This window comes from Lontra canadensis, unplaced genomic scaffold (genome assembly GCF_010015895.1).
Source record: "Lontra canadensis isolate GAN:19392208 unplaced genomic scaffold, GSC_riverotter_1.0 scaffold29, whole genome shotgun sequence".
NCBI classification, from domain to species: domain Eukaryota; kingdom Metazoa; phylum Chordata; class Mammalia; order Carnivora; family Mustelidae; genus Lontra; species Lontra canadensis.
In genome coordinates this window covers 1,716,457-1,740,076 of record NW_022631023.1, presented here as the reverse complement: position 1 = coordinate 1,740,076, position 23,620 = coordinate 1,716,457, and the positions used below count along the sequence as shown (strand labels likewise).

The 23,620-nt window shown below is 50.7% G+C and overlaps 4 protein-coding genes across 4 annotated transcripts; 3 read left to right on the top strand and 1 right to left on the bottom strand.

Moving 5' to 3' along the window:
• Positions 1-3,614: 3,614 nt before the first annotated feature.
• On the top strand, positions 3,615-4,586 carry LOC116872181 (keratin-associated protein 10-8-like). Its single transcript, XM_032865236.1, has 2 exons — positions 3,615-3,992; positions 4,095-4,586. The coding sequence occupies exons 1-2, from the start codon at positions 3,615-3,617 to the stop codon at positions 4,584-4,586; spliced, it is 870 nt and encodes a 289-aa protein (XP_032721127.1).
• Positions 4,587-14,530: 9,944 nt separating this feature from the next.
• LOC116872182 (keratin-associated protein 10-7-like) lies at positions 14,531-15,352 on the top strand. Its single transcript, XM_032865237.1, has 2 exons — positions 14,531-15,138; positions 15,193-15,352. The coding sequence occupies exons 1-2, from the start codon at positions 14,531-14,533 to the stop codon at positions 15,350-15,352; spliced, it is 768 nt and encodes a 255-aa protein (XP_032721128.1).
• Positions 15,353-19,504: 4,152 nt separating this feature from the next.
• LOC116872193 (keratin-associated protein 12-1-like) lies at positions 19,505-19,890 on the bottom strand. Its single transcript, XM_032865250.1, has one exon. It carries the CDS (start codon positions 19,833-19,835, stop codon positions 19,515-19,517), a length of 321 nt encoding a protein of 106 aa, XP_032721141.1. The 5' UTR covers positions 19,836-19,890; the 3' UTR covers positions 19,505-19,514.
• Positions 19,891-22,007: 2,117 nt separating this feature from the next.
• Positions 22,008-22,322, top strand: LOC116872194 (keratin-associated protein 12-1-like). Its single transcript, XM_032865251.1, has one exon. It carries the CDS (start codon positions 22,008-22,010, stop codon positions 22,320-22,322), a length of 315 nt encoding a protein of 104 aa, XP_032721142.1.
• Positions 22,323-23,620: the final 1,298 nt, after the last annotated feature.

The following is a 23,620-nucleotide window of genomic DNA, read 5'->3' as shown; positions in this document are numbered from 1 at the left end:
AGAGAATATCATGAAAAATTATATGCCAACAAGGTAACAACCAGGAAGAAATGGTAAATTCCTTAAAACATACAAAATATCAAAACTGAAACAGGAAGGAATAGAAAACTTGAACAGACCCATAACCAGCAAAAGAATTGAATCAGTAATCAAAAAACTCCCAAAAAACAAACGTCCAGGACCAGATGACTTCCCAGGGGAATTCTACCACTTAAAGAGCTAATAGTTTTTTGTCTCAAATATTTCAAAAAATAGAAAAGGAAGGAAAACTTCCAAATTCATTCTATGAGACCAGCATTACCCTGATACCAAAACCAGATAAAGACACTGCTAAAAAAAAAAAAAAAAAAAAAAAAAAAAAAAAAAAACATGAGAGAGAGAGAGAGACAGAGAGCTACGGGCCAATATCCCTGATGAACATGGATGCAAAAATTCTCGTTAAGATACTACCAAACTGAATCCAGCAGTACATTAAAGAAAATTCACCATGATTGAGTGGGATTTATTCAATATAAAGGATGGTTCAATATTTGCAAATCAATCCATGTGATAAATCACATCAATAAGAGAAAGGCTAAGAAACATATGATCATTTCAACAGATGCAGAAAAAGATTGACAGAGTACAACATCCATTTATGATAAATCCTTCAACAAAGTAGGGATAGAGGGACCATACCTCAACATAATAAAGTCCATATAAGAAAATCCACAGTGAACATCATCTTCAGTGGAGAAAAACAGAGCTCTTCTCCTAAGGTTAGGAACATGACAGGGATGTCCTCTCTCACCACTGTCATTCAACTTAGTGTTGGAAGTCCTAGCCTTAGTAATCAGACAACAAAAAGAAATAAAAAGCATCCAAATTGGCAAAGAAGATGTCAAACTTCCACTATTTGTAGACAACATGATACTCTATATAGAAAACCTGAAAGACGTCATAAAAAACTGCTAGAACTGGTTCATGAATTCAGTAAAGTGGCAGGATACAAAATCAATGTACAGAAATCTGTTGTATTTCTACACATCAGTAATGAAGCAGCAGAAAGAGAAATTAGGGTATCAATCACATTTATAATGACATCAAAAATAATAAGATATGGGGGTGCCTGGGTGGCTCAGTCAGTTAAGCATCCAACTCTTGATTTTGGCTCAGGTCATGATCTCAGAGTGGTAAGATCAAGCCCTGAGTCAGGCTCCCCATGCAGCAGGGAGTCTGCTTCAGATTCCCAGTCTCTCTCTTTCCTGTTCCTCCATACTGCACATGCACTGTCTTTCCCTCTCAAATAAATAAATAAATGTTTTAAAAAATAATAAGGTACTTGGGAATAAACCTAGCCGAAGAGTTGAAAGACCTGTAATCTGAAAACTATAAAATGCTGGTGAAAGAAATTAAGATGACACAAAGAAATGGAAAAACATTCCATGTTCATGGACTGGAAATCAAACATCTTTAAAATGTCTATACTCTCTAAAGCGACCTACACATTCAGTAAATGCCTATCAAAGTACCACCAGCATTTTCACAGAGCTGGAACAAACAATCCTAACATTTGTTTGGAACCACAAAAGACCCTGAATGGCCAAAGCAATCTTGAAAGAGAAAGCCAAAGTTGGTGGCTTCACAATTCCAGACTTCAAGCTCCATTACAAAGCTGTCATTGACAAGACAGTATGACACTGGCACAAAACAGACACAGATCAATGGAACAGAACAGAAAACCCAGAAATGGACCCTCACCTATATGGCTAACCTTCGACCAAGCAGGAAAGAATATCTAATGGAAAAAAGACAGTCTCTTTAATAAATTGTGTTGGGAAAACTGGGCAGCCACATGCAGAGGAATGAAACTGGACCATTTCCTTACACCACACACAAAAATAAAGTCAAAATGAATGAAAGTCCTAAATGTGAGACCTGAAACCATAAAAATCCTGGAAGAGAACACTGGCAGTAATTTCTGTGACATCAGCCATAACAACATGCTTCTAGTTATGTCTCCTGAGGCTAGGGAAACAGAATCAAATATTAACTATTGGGACTTCACCAAAGTAAAAAGCTTCCACAGCAACGGAAACAACCACCACCACCACCAACAACAACAACAACAAAAACACAACCTATGGAATGGGAGAAGATATTTGCAAATGACATACCTGATTAAGGGTGAGTATCCAAAATCTATAAAGACCTTGTAAAACTCACACCCCAAAAAATCAAAAAATGGGCAGAAGACATGAACAGACATTTCTGCAAAGAAGACATCCAGATGGACCACAGACACATGAAAAGATGCTCCACATCACTCAGCATCAGGGAAATATAAATCCAAACCACGAGGAGATCCCACCTCACACCAGTCAGAATGGCTAAAATCAACAACACAAGAAACAAGAGGTGTTGGCCAGGGTGTGGAGAAAGGGGAACCTCGTGCACTGTTGGTGGGAACGCAAGCTGGTGCAGCCACTGTGGAAAACAGTATGGAGGGTCCTCAAAAAGTTGAAAATAGAGCTGCCCTATGACCCAGCAATTGTATTACTGAGTATTTACCCAAATGACACAAACACTAATTCGAAGGGACACATGCACACTGATGTTTATAGCAGCAGTATCCACAGTGGCCAAACTATGGAACCGTCCCAAATGTCCATGGACTGATGCATGGATAAAGAAGATGCAGTGAATATGGACAATGGAATATTACACAGTCATAAAAAAGAATGACGTCTTGCCATTTGCAATGACATGGTTGGAGCTAGACAGTATTATGCTGAGCGAAATAAGTCAGAGAAAGACAAATAACATATGATCTCTTGTATGTGGAATTTAAGAGACAAACAAATGAGCAAAGGGGGAAAAAGAAAAGACAAACCAATAAACAGACTCTTAACTCTAGAGAACACACTGATGGTCACCGGAAGGGAGGTAGGGAGTGGATGGGGGAAATAGGTGATGAGGATTAGAGAGAGCATTTGTTGTGATGAGCACCAGGTGATAAAAATAAAAACTTTAAGAAATTAAAAATTTTAAAAATAAATAAATAATAAAACTGAGAGCTCAAGAACAGAATATGCACATCATTTGGTAATCACAAGATGAACAAGGGAACAAGAGCAGTGTCTCGGATGGACTGTGGGAGTCACCCCACCAGGGTCTGAGTCTGCAGGTGGAGCAGGGGAGGGGGCAGTCCCCCGAGCCAACACACCCTTGTTTGGTGAGGTGTGTCTGGGCCATGTGTAGAGCAGACCAGAATTCACACCAAAGATACACAAGCAAAAATGGAAAGAGGAGCCCATGTTTTAGACACACCTGACCATGAGCCAATCAGCCAACATCTGCATCTCAGTGTTTGCTTTCTGGACACAAGCCAGCAGCCATCACCAGACACATTCAGCGTCTTGGGGACGGTGTTACAAATACCTTACAGCAAATAAATTAATGAGGGTTGTCAGGAAACACTTGGAGCGGTAACAAGGAAAAGGAAGGCTGGAGAGACTCATATGAGGCTCAGCACCCCAGAGACAGATATAAAAGCCCCGATGCCCAGAGCACGCCACTCACACACTGGTCACACACACCCCTGTCCCTCTCGTTCCACAGCACAAAACTCCAGCATGGCAGACACCTGCTGCTCCAGGACCTACGTGGTGGCTGCGTCCACCCTGTCCGTCTGCTCCAGTGACCTGAACTGTGGCAGCCGCGTCTGCTCACCCACTGCTTGCACCAGCTCCTCCTGGCAGGTGGACAATTGCCAAGAGAGCTGCTGCGAGGCCCCCTGCTGTGCCCCCAGCTGTTGCCAGTCCAGCAGCTGCGCTCCCACATGCTGTGCCCCAGCCTCCTGCCTGACCCTCATCTGCACCCCTGCAAGTTGCGGATCTGGTCCCTGCCAATCAGTCTGCACCAGCTCCTGCCAGCCCTCCTGCTGCAGCTCCTTCCCCTGCCAGGAAGACTGCTGTGTGTCTGTTTGCTGCAAGCCCATCTGCTGCACCCATGTCTGCTGCAAGCCCGTCTGCTGCACCCCTGTCTGCTGCAAGCCCGTCTGCTGCACCCCTGTCTGCTGTAAACCCGTCTGCTGCACCTCTGTCTGCTGCAAGCCTGTCTGCTGCAAGCCCGTCTGCTGCACCCCCGTATGCTGCACCGCTGTCTGCTGCCAGGCCTCCCCCTGCACAGGCTCCTCATGCTGCCAGCAGTCTAGCTGCCAGCCCTCCTGCTGCAGCTCCTCTCCCTGCCAGAAAGACTGCTGCACCCCTGTCTGCTGCACCCCTGTCTGCTGCAAGCCCGTCTGCTGCACGCCTGTCTGCTGCACCCCTGTCTGCTGCACCCCTGTCTGCTCTGGGCCCTCCCCCTGCTCGGCCCCCTCCTGCTGCCAGCCCAGGCCCTGCTCCTCGTCCTACTGCAGACCGTCCTCCTGCGTGTCCCTGCTCTGCCGCCCCGTGTGCAGGCCCGCCTCCTCCTGCTGTGCCCCTTCCTCCTCCTGCCAGCCCAGCTGCTGCCGCCGGGCCTCCTGCGTGTCCCTGCTCTGCCGCCCTGTGGGCTCCCGCCAGGCCTGCTGTGTGCCCACCTCGGCCCAGAAGTCCTGCTGCTGACGGGGTCCGTCTTCCCCGGGGCCAGCTGGGCTCAGGACCCACCCAGTGACGGTGGTCCTCCCAGCCCCCTCAGTCCGGTCCTGACCTGTTAGGTGGCTGCCCACACCCAGGACAGGGTCTTCCATGCGTCCACTCTGCTGACCTGACCTTGACCTAATAGCTCCCAAGAACGCTGACCCCACTGCTCCCCAGGGCTCCTGCTCCCAGGAGGGGCCTCCACCACTTCTGGGTCCCCCGTCCTTCCCTCCCAGTTTCTCGGCTCGGGTCCCATGGCCTCAACTGCTGACCTCTCAGCGCCTGCTCAGACACCCCAATAAACTCACTCACCAGCGCATCTGCTTCCTTTCATCCGACCCTCATGGGGGTTGGGGGTGTCCAGGGGTCTGAGCAGACATTGGTCTCCTCCATCCAGGAACATTTGTAGGAATGGGGGACTGAGAAATCCTGCAGGGCAGGGCCCCGGGGTGGGAGGCATGTCCCGGACCAGGAAGGTCAGGGCTGCTGGACCCTGCGTGTCCAGGGCTTCCCGAGGCTGGCCGCCTGCACACGGGTCATGGTCTGGGGGTTCTCAGCCCCTGGCCCGTTTCCACCCACTGCCCCAGCTGGACAAACCGGCTCCAGACGAGCTGGCCTGGTTGCTGCAGCAGCACAGCCCCTATGGGCCCAGGGTCCCCCTGGGGTCCTCCCACGGGCTGTACCCATTTAGCAGAAAGGTGGTGGCGTAGGGGAGGCACTGCTCCAAGGTCCCAAAGAAAACAACTAGGTTTGAAACAAAATATTACGGGTCAGTGACAGGACCCCCAGGATCCCGTCCTGGGCGGGACTCTGAAGGCCATCATCTGATAGGTCTGGACTCCCCCTGGGAGCCTGAGGGACACGGAGACCTGGTGCGGGGCCTTTCCTGTTAACTGAGAAACCATCAGGCCTTGAATTGCTGTGAAGAGCGGGCTGCTCAGATGCCAGGATGACAGAGATGTCGTGTGAGGATACTGGTGGACAAGAGTGGGGACACCCACCAGCATGGCCACCACTGGCCCATCCACTCCTCAGCCCGGGAGCACCGGCCCTGAGCGGTTTGCACAAGTGACCTGTGAATCTCCACGTGTTTTCCCCAGCTTCCCGGGCCACGCCACTGCTGCTGGTGAAGACCCTTCCGGTTTCGGTCCACACCACCCAGGGCCCTGTCCTCGGCTCAAGCCCCTTGCCTCCGCCCATCTAGCCATGTAGACCCCTTGCAGGGACGCTGATAAACTCCCACGCCCCACTTTGGTGATGGCACCTGGAGTGTCTGGCGCTTGGGCCTCTGAGCTCTGCGGTCACCCCAATCTGGAGTCTCACCTGCGCAGGGCTCAAGGCGTTGAGTGCCCTGAGCCCATGTGTTACTCCTTTGATTTGTTCACAGCAAGCACCACCGGCCTCACACAGCCCTAGCAGTTCTCATAGACTTGAACAACTGCAGGCATACAAAGGACGGGGATTTCATCTCATAGCTGCTCTCTGAGGTGTGAGCTCCCCATCCCCTCTTTACGAGGAGGAAACTGAGGGATGATGTGTTGGGAAAACACAGTAGAGAGCCACCCATATGGCTTGTTGCCAGGATGCCATAAAGGCTGCCCAGGAAAGGCGCCTCTGACCAGCCCCGACATCCACCCTGACCCCACCCAACCCCAGGCCACCATGAGCCACAGCAGCTGCTCCACAGGCTGCCAGCCAGCCTGGCCCTGGCCCACCTGCTGCCTCTCCTGGGCTATGGGAGTTCCTATGGCCACCCAGACCCCCGCATGTCTATTCTGGGGCAGTTCCTCTGTACCCAGCCCTCCCCCAAGCCCAGCTAGCTACATGCCTATGAGCTTCCCCTCAGGGTCCTGCCCGGCTCACCTAGACCATCATCTAAAATACCCCCACTTGCTGCTGTGCTGGGACTTCCCCAACCCCACCCTGACTCAAGAAGAAGCCCCAAAGCCCAGCCCTTCCCTTCCACAGCCAGTGAATCTGTCATCATGAAAGTCCTTCCAGGGATGGCCCAGCCACGTCTGCATTCCCCACAGAAAAGGCCCCCAAAGCACCCCAAGAAACCCTGAAAGGCAGAGACCATGGACCCTCCTGGGCCTGACAGGCAACAGGAGACTCCCTTAGCCCCACATTGCCCCAGAGTCAGTCAGACCATGCAACTCCCTATCTGCTGAGTAACCCTCATGAATACTCTAATGTCTCACACCCTTTCCCTCTGTTTCCTTTGTGGTTTTGTTGACAAAGGGGATTCACAGCTCATCTGGGAACAGGGGACCCAGGGGACACATGTGACCAGTAGCCAGCATACAAGTGTCTCTGCCACTCCTCTCTGGGGCTTATACTGCTGCCTTTGGGGGCCCAGGAGCTCTGCCAGCCAGCCATGTCTACCGCAGGTCATCACTCCACTGTCTGGCTACCATCACAGGTCTGAAGCTTTGCTCCAGGAAAATCCTGTGGGCTGAGAACAAAGACTCCAACCCACTGTGAGTAGGAGCAGCTCCTCCCCATGCACAGGTGGGGGCTGACCCAGAGGTCAGCACAGGCCACAATCTTGCTGGGAGGTGGGGACAGAGGAGACTGGCAGTCAGTTTGTCCAGTGTCCAGAATGTCTTCTTGGGACAGGTGGGCATCCTGGACTCATGCCTACATTCACAGACACCAGAAAGTCCTCTGTTCCAGCACCGGGCCATCTGCTGGGATGCAGAGGGCAGAGAACAGGACACAGTCTCTGGAGCTCCTGCCTGCTGGGCTGGGTTGGCAGAGAGCAGCTGAGAAAGGAAGATCACAGACAGTGATAGTGGAGAAAGGGCAGAACAGTGTAAGAACGTGTCCAGACCAGAAGGTGGGAGGAAATGTAAACACACGTGTCCAGATGCAACCAGATGCATCTTCCCACACGCATGAATAAATCTGAGAATGGACTCCTGGAAATGCAGAGCAATGGGTCAGATGGTGGTGTGGAAATCACATTGCCCACAAGAGGGTCTGGGTCCTCTTTTTTTTAATTTAAGTTAAATTAGCTCATATATAGTACATCATTAGTTTCAGTGATTCATCAGTTGTGTAATAATCCAATCAAGAAATGGGCAGAAAACATGAACAGACAGTTCTCCAAAGAAGACATAAAATGGCCAGTACACACATGAAAAAAATTCTCCACATCACTTGATATCAGGGTCTGGATCCTCTTAATGACAGCAAAGATTCACAGCACGGGGGGTGGGGGGCTTACATTTTTCTATCTTTGCCAACTTGATAAGGAATAATACCTTATCATTGCTCCTTTTGCCTAGATGCATAGCATCCCAAAGGCTTGGTTTATTGATTTATGCAGAAACAGGGGGACAGGCATCTAAAGTCTCCCTACTTTTGATTATTACAAACACCACTGTGAGGGTCCTCACCACTTACCTGTGTGCACCAGTGTGTTTTCACTGGGTCTAAATTCCTAGAAGTGGGAAATCCAGGTCAGAACTTTTGCTGATTTTGAATTTTGAAAGATCAACCAAATAAATGCCATCAAAAGGACTTTTAAAAACTGTGCCTACTAAGAGTGATGTCAGAGAATACTGGAAATGGGGAACTCTAAGAGCCCACCTCCTCACCACCACAGAAACACTGAGGAGACTGGCAAACCTGCCAGAATCAATTTTATCTGAACTGCAGAATATGGTCAAAGGTTTACAACAACCAAGGGAATGCTTCATCAACACAAAAGTGACTGCAGCCTGGTGGACTGGGTCCCAGTGAGGGCCCTGGTTCTGGAGAGAGAGATGGGCCCCATTCTATGAGAAGTGTGGTTGTCTGTGCAGTGGCTCTGGAGGTGCCCATACCAAGGACTTGGCCTTATTTCTCATAACTTGAAACTCCTTCAAGGCCAAGAAGCAGCTACACAGAAAGTGTTTGTCAAATGAACCCATTGTTGCCTGGGAAAAGGGTTATCAATTGTGGGAAACAGAAGACACCCCAAAATGCTGAGGACAGAAAGCTGGGGAATGAAATGTTTGAAGGAATAAGGCTTTCAGACTTCCATGGGTGGCTGGAAGTCCAGAAGACCCAACACATGCCTCCAAGAGGCCCGTGCTCAGAAAGGACCCAAAAAGACCCTAGGCACTCACCATGGGCTACACATCCAGCTCTGACAGGCAGGAAGTGAAGACAAAAGCAGAACTTTAAACTGCCTGGCCCAGGGTTGTGAGCATGGTCCCATCACACAAGAGCCCAGCCACAAAGACTGGGAAACAATATTTTTTGGCTCCAGTTGATTAAGGAGCTCTCTGTCAAATCACCCTCTGACCACTGGCTAATAGAACAGTGACCACACCTGACAAAGAGTGCAGTCATTACAAAATAGTTTAAGTAAATGAAAGTTAATAGAGGTCATTGCTAGTGGATAGATTTGCCCTACAAGAAATGATAATTCAGGCTGAAATAAAAGGGAACTAAATAGAAACACACTGATAGGTCACAACAATCAGCAATAGACTATAAGGAAGGAGAGAATCTGATATTCAGAATTATCACATTATAATATTCAAACGTCCAATTTTCAACAAAAACTATGAAGTATACAAAGAAGGAAGAAAGGATGGTTTATTCAGAGGGAAAACATAATTAGCAGAAAATGCCCCTGAGGAAGCCCAAGGATTGAACTTTCTAGACAAAACCTTTAAATAAACTCTCTTAATATACTCTAAGAATCAGAGAAAACCATAGACAACGAATTAAAAGAAACTAAGAGCATAATGTTCACCAAATTGAGAATATCAATAAAAAACACAAGTATAAAAAAAGGAACCAACCACATAAAATTTCTAGGGTTATTGAACAAGTTGCAATAAGTGAAATGATAACCTCACTAGAGGAGCTCAATAGCACACATCAGCAGCCAGGAGAAAGAATTAGCAAATATGAAGACAGGACAGTTGAACTACTCCAGTCTGAGGAGTAGATGGAATAAGGAATAAGGATAAATGAACAGATATAACAAGACCTGCAGGACATGGTCAAGTAGACCAAAATGCATGTGACAGGAATCCCCAAAAGAGAGGGGGGGGAGAGAAAAAATATTTGAAAAAACAATGGCCAAAAACTTCCAAAAAACAAAGAAACCAACTAACCAACAAACCACATATGATTCTACACATCCAAGAAGCTAAATGGACTCCAAGTAGAATAAATCCAGAGACATCCACATGAGGATACATGATAACCAAACTATCCAAAGATAAAGAGAGCATCTTAAAAGCCACAAGAGGGAAGATTGACAGCCAATTCCTCATCAGAAATGTGAGGGCAGGAGGCAGTGGATGGCGTGTTTAAAATGCTGGAAGAAGGACTGCCAAACAAGAAGTCCCTGACCAACAAATGTAGGAAGGAAATATTAATACACTTTAAGGTAAGTGAAAGATAAAAGAATTCATTGCTAGGGGATAGACCTGCCCTACAAGAAATGATAATTCGGGCTGAAATCAAAGGGCACTAATCAGTAATTTAGAGCCATAGTTAGAGCTCAACTCCGGGAAGGGTGCTGATTTGGGTAGTTTGTGTGTTTATAAGGATTTGTGCATCACATCTAATTATTTGGTGCCCAGTTAGTATTCTCACATACCTTTTTCACTTATGCAAGGTCAGTAGTGATGTCCCCATTTTTACTTGAGTCTTCTCTCTATTTTTCTAGTCAGTCTAGGTAAAGGTTTGTCCATTCTGTCGCTCTTTTCAAAGAACCAACTTTGGTTTCATTGATTCTCTCTGTAGTAGTTCTAGTCTCTTTTTAATTAGTGCTTTGTTTCCTTCTTCTGCGAGCATTGTGTTTAGTCTACTCTTTTTCTAGTTCCTTAAGATGTAAAGTTAGGTTATGGGTTTAAACACTTCTTCTTTTTAAATTAAGTGTTGACAGCTATTAATCTGCCTCTGAGCACCGTTTTTGCGGCATCCTGTAAGTAGTGGTTCATTGTGTTGTCATCTGCTTTCATCCCAAGGAATTTCCTAACATCTTTTGCAATTTCTTCCTCAACCTGTTGGTTGTTTCAGTATGTGTTGTTTAATTTTGTGAATTTTCCCATTTTTCTTCTGTTATTGGTTTTCTTTTCACTGTGGTCAGAGAACTTTTTATAATTTCAATCTTTTAAAATTTACTGAGATTTGTTTTGTGGCCTAACTTATGGTCTAATCTGGAAAGTATTCCATGGGCACTTGAGAAGAACATGCGTTTCTGCTGTTCTTGAGTCGAATATTTTATGCACACATTGGGTTTAGCTGGTTTACGGCGATATTCAAGACTTCTGTTTCATTACTGCCCTTCAATCTAGTTGTTCTAATTTTCTATTTTCTATTAGTCATTTTCTATTAGTGGAAATGGCTTATTGAAGTCTCCAACTATTATTGTAGAACTGACACTCTATTTCTTCAATTCTGTCATTTTTACTTCATACATTTTGGGAGTCTGTTATTAGGTGTATATTTGTTTATAATTGTCATATCTTCCTGATATGTTGACCCTTTTCTCAATATCTAATGTCATTTTTAGTCTCTTACAACAATATTTGACTCTGAGTCCATTTTGTCCGATTTTATTATAGCCATCCAGCTCTCTTTTGGTTATTATTTGCATGAAATATCTTTTTTTCATCCTTTCACTTTCAATCTATTTGTATCTTTGAGTCTCAGGTTAGTGAACTGACCCAAGAAGAAATGGGCAAAACAAGGACTGAGATCACAATGTAATCCAAAACCTACCCCACAAGGAAAGCCCAGGACCAGATGGCTCCGTGCTGAGTTCTGCTAAACACGAAACTTTCTCGAATTCTTCCAAAAAACAGAAGATGAGAAAACACTTTCTAAATCATTCTATGAGGTCAGCATTATCCTGATATCAAAATCAGATGAAGACAAAAGAAAAAAAGAACTACAGACCAAAATCTTTTATAGATTAAGATTTGTAAAACTTCCACAAAATACAATCACACAAAATCTAGCAGGCTGTTAAGAGAATTATACACCATTACCAAGTGGGTTTATCCCAGGAATGTGGACTAATTCAGCATATGAAGACCAATCAGAGTAATGCACCACATTAATAGGATGAAGGGAGGAAACATGATCATCTCAACTGAGGCAGAAAAATCATCTGAAAAAGCCAACCTCCTCTCATACTAAAATCCTCAACAAACTATGAGAAGAGAACTTCCTTGACATAATAGAGGGTCAATGAAAAACCCACAGGAAACATCAGCCTCCATGGTGAAAGACTGAAAGCCTTCCCCCAGGCCAGGAACAGGCAAGAATGCTCACTTCCACCACTTTCCATGCAATATTGTGCTGGAAGTGCCAGCCAGAGCAATTTGGCAAGAAAAACAAATAAAAGACCTCCAAATTAGGAAGAAGACATAGAACTTACTACAAAGCTATAGTGATCAAAACAGTGGTCTTGGCATAATGATAAACATGTAGGGCAGTGGAATAAAATTGAAAGTAGAAAAAACCCATACATATCTGGTCAAGTGATTTTCAACTAGGGTATCAAGTTCATTTTGTGGGGAAAGTATAGTCTCTTCAACAAATGGTGCTGGGACAACTAGACATCCATGCTCAAAAGAATATAGTCAAACCCTACCTCACACCATATACAAAAGTTAACTCAAACACCAATCAAAGACCTAAATATAAGTGCTAAAACTATAAAACTTTTGGGAGGAAACATAAGGGTAAACCTGCATGACCTTAGATTTGGGAACAATTATCTTGGTTATGACACCCAACAAAAGAAAACAGATAAGTTGGACTTCATCAAAAGTTAAAGTTTTGTGCACTGAAGGATGTTATCAAGAGACTGAAAGGCAACCCACAGAGTGAGAGAAAATATTCGCAGAGCATAATTCTGATAAGGGTTTAGTATCCAGAATATATAAAGAACTCCTATAATTCAATAATAAAACTACAGATAATACAATTAAAAATGGGCAAAGCACTTTGATAGACATTTCTCTAAAGAAAATATTCAAATAGCCAATAAGCACTTGAAAGGAACTCCAATATCATCGGTCATCAGGGGAATGTAAATCAAAACCACAATAAGATGCCACATCATACCCACAAGGGTGGCCACAGTTTAAAAAAAAAAATAAAAGAACAGAAGCAGTGCTGGGGAGCATGTGGAGAAAATTCTGGAAATGTAAAATGCTGCAGGTGCTGTGGAAAGCAGTCTGGAAGTTCCTCAAAAGTTACACATAGAATTGCCACCTGACCCAGCCATGCCACTGCTGGGTATACACCTGGAAGAACTGAAAAGAGGCATTGAAACAAAAACTTGTACACAAATGTCCATAGCAGCATGATTTGCAATAGCCAAAAGGCGGAAAAACCCAAATGTCCGCTGACTGAGGAACGGAGAAATAAAATGTGGTGAACCCATTTGCTAGAATATTACTCAGCCAGGAACAGGAGTGACACACAAGCATGTGCTACAACACGGATGAGCCTGGAAAACATCACGCTCAGTGACTGGAGTCAGACACAAGAGGCCATGAACTGTGTGATTCCTTACACGTGAAAGGTGTGGAATAGGCAAGTCCACAGGGACAGAAAGCAGATTAGTGACTGACGGGGACTGCAGAGGACTCCTTCATAGTTCGGGATTTCCTTCCGGAGGGACGAGAAGGCTCTGGATCTAGCTGGTGATCACGGTTGCACAACATTGTGGCTTTGCTAGACGTCACTGACTTGTATGCTTTAAAATGGATGGAATTATACATTTTATATGTTATGGGCTCAATCCATAAAAATCATGCCTGCTGGGGGTTTCCAGGAGTGAGGCCCCCACACTGAGCAGCACTGGAAACTATTAACATGGTAAATTTTGGTTGATCTCACAGGTGAGATATTTATGTTTTAATTTGAGAACAGTTGGTCATTAATGAGCTCAAGTAGCTTTCCATGTGTTTATGGGAATTCTGAATGTTTTGAATTTTATATTTGATTCTTTTGTACCCTCTCCTGCTTTAGTTGTGGGGACTTTCATATGTTCATATTAACCTTTCACCCATCACACATATTGCCAATATTTTCCGGTAGTTCAATATTCTCAATTTGTATTCCAAAAAGATTCCCTTTTGGTTTTGAAATAAAACGATGATGGATTGTCCCCACATCACCTTCCCTCCATGCCTACCTCCTCCAGATTAAATCTCAGCCCACCCTCAGGCCCCCATCAGGGACCTGCCTCTGCCAGGACCACTGACCATAGGCTCCAAGGAAGGAGCATTAGGACCCAAAGGTCAGTCCTTGAATCCAGTCCTCCTAATGACCTAGGGAGTGAGGCCTCACTGGGACATTCTGGCTTCTTCTTGGGGAGGGGACATCCAGTCCTCTTGGTGGGCATCCTCCTCCTTGTCACTGACATTGACTGACACCGGGACCACAGAAATTCACTAGCCCGTCCAGGAAGAATCAGCCCCACATTGCCTGTGCCCTAAAATATGCACTTCTGTCCTCTTTCCTCCCAGTCACAGGCCATACCAGCTGTTCCAAGTGAGGTCCTGCACACCCAGGCGGGGTACACACGGAGCAGTCCCATGAGCCCATGGCCATCACCCAGAGCCCCAGCACATGAACTGCCAGGTGGAAGCCACAGAGGTAGCCACAGGGAGCCCACACCTTCCCGACAAGTGTCCGGGGAAACCAGGCTCACACCACGGACAACCAACCCTGCCCGGAACTGTCCAAGGTTTACAAGCTGAGCAAGATCATGTCATGACAACAGAACAGGCGCTAATAATGGTCCTCACAACCCAAAACACCAACAAGCAAGGGAGACGTGGTGAGCCTTCACCTGGACAACATAAACATCCGAGAGGGTATAAAATGCGCCAGCCCAACACCTCACACTCACACACACTCACACTCACAGCCTCCTCCAGCCCCACCGCACCACCATGGCCACATCCACCCTGTCCGTCTGCTCCAGTGACCGGAGCTACGGCAGCCGCGTCTGCCTGCCCGGCTCCTGTGACTCCTGCCCCGACTCCTGGCAGGTGGACGACTGCCCAGAGAGCTGCTGCGAGCCCCCCTGCTGTGCCCCCACCTGCTGTGACTCCAGCTGCTGTGCCCCCTCCTGCCTGACCCTCATCTGCACCCCTGCGAGCTGCGGGTCCAGCCCCTGCCAGTCAGCCTGTACCAGCTCCTGCCAGCCCTCCTGCTGCAGCTCCTCCCCCTGCCAGGAAGACTGCTGTGTGTCTGTCTGTTGCAAGCCCGTCTGCTGCACCCCTGTCTGCTGCACCCCTGTCTGCTGCCAGGCCTCCCCTTGCTCAGCCTCCTCATGCTGCCAGCAGTCTAACTGCCAGCCCTCCTGCTGCAGCTCCTCTCCCTGCCAGGAACTCTGCTGCAAACCTGTGTGCTGCACCCCTGTCTGCTGCAAACCTGTGTGCTGCACCCCTGTCTGCTGCAAACCCGTCTGCTGCACCCCTGTCTGTTGCAAGCCCATCTGCTGCACTCCTGTCTGCTCTGGGCCCTCCTCCTGCTGCCAGCCCAGCCCCTGCTCCTCGTCCTGCAGCAGACCCTCCTCCTGCGTGTCCCTGCTCTGCCGCCCCGTGTGCAGGCCCGCCTGCTGCGTGCCCGCCTCCTCCTGCTGTGCCCCTGCCTCCTCCTGCCAGCCCAGCTGCTGCCGCCGGGCCTCCTGCGTGTCCCTGCTCTGCCGCCCTGTGGGCTCCCGCCAGGCCTGCTGCGTGCCCACCTCGGCCCAGAAGTCCTGCTGCTGACCAGCTTGAACTTCTGCCTCCGGCGCTGCTGTCTTTGCTCCTGGGCACAAATGTCCTCTCTCAGGAGCTCTGACGTCCAAGACCATCCTCTGCCCGTTGGTGGACACGCAGCTGCTGCCTACTGGGGACTTGAACATGCCGCCCATCCTTTCCTGAGAAGAGATGCCCACCAGTCCCTCAGTGGAGGGGGACTGCGGCTCCCCGGGAACCCTCTTCTGTAGGGCCGGTGGCTCGTGTTCCATGTGACAAAGGCCAATCGCTATAATCAATAAAATGTTTGTGTCATGACCTAGAGACCAGTGTTTGTTTTCTCCTCCTCCTCGGAGCCCAGAGACCACTCCAGACTGGAGCTCTTTCTGGTGGAAGCCAACAATAAAGACATATTCTCAAATTCCAAGTTCAAAGCCCCTGAGAGATGATGAGGTCTGAATGTGGCTCTGCACACTCCATGTCCCTTCCCCACCCTGTGGCCTTCCCCACAGTGACGAGCCCTCCCTGGGCCAGGGGAAGGGGTGGGCGTGGTTGCACAAGGCTTAGACCCTGAGGGGACTTTGGGGTCTAGCCCATGCCTGGCCCCCTACCCATGCAGGTTAAAGGTGAGCTGAGGAGCAGCACGACCTAACTGGTGGGAACTTGAGGGTCCAGTACCTGGCACCACGCCGACTCCCTCGGAGAGAGGTGCCGCCCAGAGGAATGCCTGCATGCTGGTCTGGGCACAAGGGCTGATGCCCTGAAGCACCAGCAAATCCCTGTAGGCCCCCAGAGGGGTGCAAGGGTCAGTTCAGACATCATTCATTCTACTCAAGACTTCAAGGTCTGACTGGGGAGACAGGGAGAAAAAGATGCCTTGTTGACAAATCCTCAGAACAGTGGAAGATGATGAGCCTGCAGTCTCAGTGGACCACAAGTGCTAGAGAGTCAAGCGGGCACCAGTCAGACCAGCCAGGTCAGCATCAGGCTCCCTACTGACCCCTTGTGCCAGGAACAGACGGAAGAGGCCCCCAGGAGCAGAGCAGCAGAGGCCCGGCAGGCGGGAGGAGGAGCAGAAGGTATCTACCTCTCCACAGCGGCGGGCTCCGTCCCCTGCCCCAAGTTAGCTCTACCCCAGGGAGGTGGAGACGGAGCAAAAACCTCAGGGGGCCTTTAAAGAGAAAGGGGCTGGGTTGCAAACCCACCTTGACTCTTAAATCCCTCAGTCTGCCTGAATTTACTGAAAACCTGTACCCATGGCTTGCTCGTTTGAAGAGAAATGTGACCACCTGCACAGGTAAATGAACAGGGACCTCGATGGATTCTTCACGGCACAGAGTTAAAGACGTGGAGGAAGCTTCCACCGCATCCGTAACCAAAGACTGAAGGGCAGGGATGTAGACTCCCGTGGACACCAGCAAAGCACAGTGTAGCCAAAATAGCGTGTGGGAGGGATGGGCGGGGGGCCTGCAGGACGCTCCCTGGCTCTCGCCCAGTGGCTCCAGAACATCTAGGACCTTCTGACGGCTCCTGCAGGAAAGTCGGTCACAGCTGGAAAAGGCATGGCCGGCCACCGGTGGCCAGGCTGCTCCCGGCCAGGGCGTCTACATGGTCGGCTGAGCTGCTCACAGACGGGGTGTCTACAAGGTCAGCCAGGCTGTTTACTAATGAGCATCTACACAGTCAGCCACACTACTCACTGCGGGGTTTCTACACAGCCAGACTGCACACTCATGGGGCGTCTGTACAGTCAGCCAGATTGCTCACAGACAGGGTGTCTACACAGTCAGCCAGGCTGCTTACAGACAGGGGGTCTACACGGTCAATCTGACTGCTCACAGATGGGGTGTCTACATGGTTAGTCAGAGTGCCCACAGACAGGGCCTCTATGCAGTCAGCCAAACTGCTCCAGCCTGGAGCGTCTACACAATTAGATTACTTTTAAATGGGGCATCTACGCAGTCAGCAATACTGCTCACAGATGGGGTGTCTACCCAGTCAGCCAGACTACTCACGGACAGAGCATCTACACAGTCTGCTGGACTGCTCCATGCCGGGGTGTCTACACTGTCAGCCAGGCTGCTCACGGAAGGGGTGTCTACACAGTCAGTCTGACTGATCGGAGATGGGACAGCTACGTGGTCAGCCAGGCTGCTCACAGATAGGGAGTCTACACGGTTAGCCGGCTACCACTGCCCAGCGGTGGGGGGGGGTGGAGTCGGAGGTGACAGGAGTCTTTACCTCGGGAGGCTTCTTTAACATGTGTACACAGGCGGGGACAATGCCCGATGCTCTGAGACCCTCCAGATCTCGGGGAGCCCTTCTGTGGGCAGCTCCCAGGACCCAGATACCCCCATAACCATCATGTCTCAGACCGGGATGGTCACTGCCCTCAAAAGCATCAATGAGGACTGGGGCAGGCCTCCCCCGCTGTCTGGCGGATGGCGCCATGGCTGCTGGTGTGCCTGGAGGGAGGGTGTCTGCAAGGCGAGGGCATGACACGCAGGGGCTGGACACCCATGACGGTGAGACAGGCGGCCGGCATGGGGTCTACATGGACCAAGGATGAGGCAGAGCTGTGCACAGTAGGTGCTCTGAGAGTCCCTCTGAATTTCCCATCACGTATCCCATGACCTCACAATAATGGACATTTCCAGATCCATGGATCCGTGGTCCCGTTGCAGGAAGGACCCCCCCAGCACTCCTCTTAGACTATTTCTTGGTTCTCAGATAGCTCCCCCCTGGCACCCAGGTGTGCCCCGGATCCCTTGAGCTGATGACTGTGCACGCTCTGGGCGTCTCCCACCTCCCACCCAGGGCAGCCCCAGCATCCTTGCTCTTGGGTGGTCTGTGGTCACACCACAGGGGCTAAGCCCACGCTGTCAGGGGCAGGTTCTGGGCCAGGTGTCCCGACCCAGAACAGTGCAGGCTCCACGCATGGGCACACAGGAGGGCAGCCACCCAAGGCTCTGCCACGGAGAGGCTCTGTCTGTGCCGTGGTCCCCGAGACAGACCGCACACACGGTGGCCACAGCGGCACCAGCGGACTCTCTCACGGCTCCATGGCCAGAGTCTGGAGCGGGCCTCATGCACTGAAACCAGGGTGTGGCAGGCCTCGGTCCTCCCGGAACACCTGCACGACCTGTTCCCTGTCCCTCCCAGCCACTAGCAGTGCCACCTGCTCTGTGGGCATCTACAAGGCCAGCAGAACTGCTCACAGGCAGGGAGTCTACACCATCAGCGGGCTACCGTTGCCCACGGAGAGAAGGAGTCGGAGGTGACGGGGCTCCAAGCCCGCAGCCCAGTGTCCCTCTTCCCACGGCCTCCTCTTCCGCAGCCGTCATTCCTCTCCCTTCTCCCACGTCCCTGGGATGACGTGAGCCCCCGAACCAATCCAGGACAGCTCCCGGGGCAAGACCCTCAGTTCACCCCGTGTGGGGAGCCGCCATGTCTGCAGTTCTGCAGAACCTGTGTTCACTGGTTCTGGGGATGAGGGTGTGGACATCTCCGGGAGCCACGGAAGTCACCCACAAAGCCCTGTCCCCCCGAATGGGAGAAGGAAGAGCCCTAACTCGTCTGTAGGGCGTACACTTTCATTTTGAGCTGGGTTGGCTCCGCATATTGGTTGCTGAGCAGGGGACCTTTTTACCTAAAAAGGGTCAAACCCCAAAGTTAGGGATTTGCCCTCAGTACCCCCAGCAGAGTAAGAAATAACCTCGCTGGTTCAAGGGACCAAAGGGGACCAAAGGAAGCCCAGGGCCCAGAGGCCCTGAACTAGGAGCGCCCACTCACCCAAGAGGCCACCCCTGAGTGGCCGGTCCCCAGGGTACAGACATCTGGTAACCTGTGGCCTGTCCGCAGAGGGAGCGTTTCTGAATTTTGGGAGCCATGCCCGGAGGAAGCAGTTCAGGGACAGGCATAAAGGAGAGACGGTGCACACACTCGGTGGGTTTCAGATCACTCTGGAATTTATTAGACTTTTGTGCAGGGCTGCAGAGCTGGGCACTCCACACCAGCCAGAGACACTGGGGGCGACTCTCCGCCTGGGTACAGGGGATCAAGTGACTTTGCTGTAAGATGGTCTAGTCGGGTCCGGAAGGTCTGAAGTGGGTGATGTCTGGGCTGCCTGGTAGGAGTTGGGAGAGCAGCTACTTCTGACAGCACGGAGGAGGGGTCCTAGGAGGCCGTGGGCTCAGCAGCACGTAGGGGTGCCGCAGGGGACAGGCCTGCAGAGCAGGGTGGGGCAGGAGGGCTGGCAGCCCCCAGAGGACTGGCAGGAGGGAGCCACATACACAATGGGCTTACAGCTCACGGGCATGCACACAGCTGGCTTGCAGCTCACAGGTATGCACACGGCTGGCTTGCAGCTCATGGGCACGCACACGGCTGGCTTGCAGCTCACGGGCACGCAGCAGGACATCTGGCAGGAGCTGGGCACGCAGCAGGACGTCTGGCAGGAGCTGGGCACGCAGCAGGCCTGCTGGCAGCCCGTGGAGCAGCTGGACTGGCACATGGTGGCGTGGGGCTGGAGTGGAGTCAGGGTGGAGGACGGGGCTGGTCTGGAGGCTCCTTCCCCAGGCAGCCTTTATACCCAGGCTGTGGCATCCTGGCAACAAGCCACACGGGGGCCTTCCTCCTGGTTACCTGATTGTTTTCCTCCTCCTGCTCCTCCTCTGTGCGTCTCTTCCTGGAGTTTCCCGGTGGAAGCGACTCTGTTCAGGAAGCTCTGTGACAGCTGGAGGCTCAGTGTGACCCAGCAGCCCCGTGATTTCTCGACTCCGCCCAGGTAGGATGGTGAAGGACCATCGGCTGGGGACAAGGGCCCCCATATCAGGAATTTCCAGGTCCTCCCCGAGCTCACGTACCCTGTCCTCTGTCCACACAAGCACCATCCTGCTCGCCAGACCGGGGATCCCTGTTTTGATTTGGAAACTCCGTGATCCAAAAGGCCTTCCCAAGGGACCAGAGCCCAGTGGCTGGGCTCCTCACTGGGGACAGCCATGGCCGTGGCATCCACCATGTCATCCGGTCCCAGCTTTGTGCCACGTTATCTCTCGTCATTGACTAGTCACCAGTCCTTGCCGCCATCCAAGGGGTAGGGGTAGCCCACGTACGCGGATGCGCAACTGGATTCCGGGATGTGTGCGCGCTCTCCCACTGTGGCCAAGAAGCAGGCCTTTGAAGCTCACTTTCACTCTGGGTCTGCGGTCATTACCATTGTGCCAAATTATGCTGGGGTTTTAGGGGTTTTCTGGGACCCTTAGATCAGTAAGTTAGAATTTTTTTAAAAAAATCTAATTTGGGAGGTTGCCTGAATGACTCAACTAGTTGAGCATCTGATTCTTGATCCCAGCTCAGGTCTGGATCTCAGGGTCATGAGTTCAAGCCCTGCATAGGGCTCCAACTGGGCATGGAGCCTACTTGAAAAAGCGGGAGAATTGTCTATTATTTATGCTTCAATATCATTCTCTTCTTCTCCATGGGTTGAAATTGCTTCTTGTTGGACTTCCTGATATTGTCCATAGACCCCTTCATGATTCTTAATTCTGTTCTCTCTTCCTCCGATTCGGTGATTCCTACTGATGTGTCTTCACATCGACAGTCTTTCTTATTCTGTCGGCCGGGACCGCGAGGCCTGGACTCACGCTGTGTGGTCTGCACTTGTCCCCCTGCACCTGCTGCCCAGTGCCCGCACCGCAGGATTTCCCCCTGTTTCGGGAACGTGCCCGTCTCTGCGCTGGTGTCCTCACGCCCCCACAGCTGCTTCTGTTTGGAACACCGCCCCTCCCCCTGCCCCAACATCCCCACGTTGTGCCTGCTCAGCGTCCCCTCCGCACACAGGTCCCCAAACCACTCGCCAGCACCCCCATTCCTCTCCACCTGCTGAGCCTGTTTCCTTCCTGGGGCTCAGTCCGTCCTGGCATCATTTCATGCGTTAATTTTCATGCTCTCACTTATTGATTGCCCCACGAGGCTCACGAGGCTAGGACGTCTCTATAGCCAGCACACAATATACATTTGTTCATGATCAAATCAATGATTGTATAGATTACTAGAAGGCAGAAGCTGGTCAACTTTCTACAAAGGAAAGAGAGTAAGTATTTCAGGCTTTGCAGGGGTTTGGTCTCTCTCATAACCGCTCCACATTGTACTGCAAGCCCTAGAGCATGTAAGCAAATGAGCGTGGCTGTTTCCAATAAAGCTTTATTTACAAAGCAAGGAGAGGGCCAGATTTGTCCCACAGACTGCCCTGGTTCCCAGTTTGCAGATCCTCATTTTAATGTTTTCCTGTGCAAAATAGAAGCTCAAGAAGCATTACTGCCTCAAAGTCACCACCGACGGCTGTGAGACAAAAAGGAATAAAGGATGCGATACCTAGTGGGGCCAGCGGTGCTCTGTGCGCAGTACTGGTCTGGAGAAACAGCACGAGCCCCACGTAAAGGCAAACCAGAACATCCTGTTTACAGAAGAAGGAATTGGCCTCTCAGCCAAACTCATTATAGTGGAGCAAAACACAGGGGAGCGCATCCCACGACAAGATGTTGGGGAAACAACTATAAGGAAGTCAACAGCTGTGCTTCTGTGTTGCCGGGACGCCTACTGCCCGGGTATAAAGGCTGCCCAGGGCAGGAGCCTCCAGAACTCACCGCCCTCCTCCCTGACTCCACTCCAGTCCCACGCCACCATGTGCTACACCAGCTGCTCCATGGGCTGCCAGCCGGCCTCCTGCACCCCCAGCTCCTGCCAGACGTCCTGCTACGTGCCCGTGAGCTGCCAGCCCACTGTGTCTGTGCCCATGAGCTGCAGGCCCGCCATGTCCGTGAGCTGCAAGCCCGCTGTGTACGTTGTCCCCTCCTCCCAGTCCTCTGTGTGTGTGCCCATGAGCTGCAAGCCCCTTGTGTTCATGGCCTCCTCCTGCCAGTCCTCCGGGGGCTGCCAGCCCTCCCGCCCCACCCTGCTCTACAGACCCATCTCCTGTAGCACCCCGTCCTGCTTCTGACCGGGATCCACCCCCCAGCTGCTCCCAGGGCACAGGGGCCCCACCTGCACCCCTCCTGGGGCAAGTCTTCAGCGGCCTCTGGGTTCTGCACATGCAGATGAAGAACATGCCCATCGGACCCTCAGAAGCCCATGGCGAGGATGTGGCAGGATGACCCGGATCCCTCTGTGACCCAGCATATGCCCTGTGGGAGGCCTAGTTTCCGGGGTCCTCTGCCTCCAGCGGGAACCAGCCCTGTGTGACCCAAATAAATCATGCTTTCCTCATGCAGCTTGTCCCTGGTTTATCTTCAAGTATTTCCAAGTTCTTTTCTTGAAGACGTATACAGCCATGAGCAGAGCAGCCGCTCCTCAAAGAACCCTCCCTCCAACAGCTCAGCTGAGGTGGGGAGAGGGTCCGTGGAGGGTGCAGGGGGAGGTGCCGTTCCCACGTCCAGCACCTGAGACTCACCTAGTAGATGGGGAAGGGCAGCGGAAAACTACCCCCATGGAATAGGGGACAGGAATCAGAGCGTGACCACAGGGAGGGCAGGGAAAGCTCACATAGACCCACCCCAACTACAGAGTGAAGTCTGGCCATTGCAGGAAGAGTGGCAGGAAAGGAGAAAGCCTCACCCTCCAAGACCCGGGCACATAGGGCCCGCTCAAGACTGACCTTGGACTAGGACAATGGAGCCCTCCTGGCTCCCACTCAGCCTGGCTGGTACAGCTGTAGGAGCAACAGCAGTCACGGGGTGGGGGGTGTAGGGAGGAGGCAGGCATGTGGAGAGGTCCCCTCCATGTGCCAGGCACACAGGGACAGCTGAAAACTTAGGGCAGAGCAGGAATGCTGTACCTCCAGCCCTTGCTGGTATACCACTTAGTGTCCTAAAATTCAACTCAGTTCTGCCACTGTCTACTTGGAGACACCATCAGATCCCACAGGTAAATGGCTCAGCCTAGAAGACTGATCCCGCACCATTTCAGATGCCAACTGCAAGTTTAGCTTGTCACCTGTGTTTCTGACCAACCAGCTCTAGATCAAAGGTCCTGAGGTTCAGTTGATTTGTTAGAGTGGATCACAGTACTCAGAGAAACTTTTACTTACTAGATCACCAGTTTATTATGAAAGGATACAGTTCAGACCCAGCCAGATGGAAGAGATACAGAAGGCAAAGCATGCATGGGGAGAGAGTGTGAAGCTTCTGTGACTCTCCAGGCTCACAATATCACAACATATAAAAGGATAGAGTATAAAACACAGACTACATATATGAACAGATGGGGAATTTCAGAAGAGATGGAAATTATAAGAGCCAA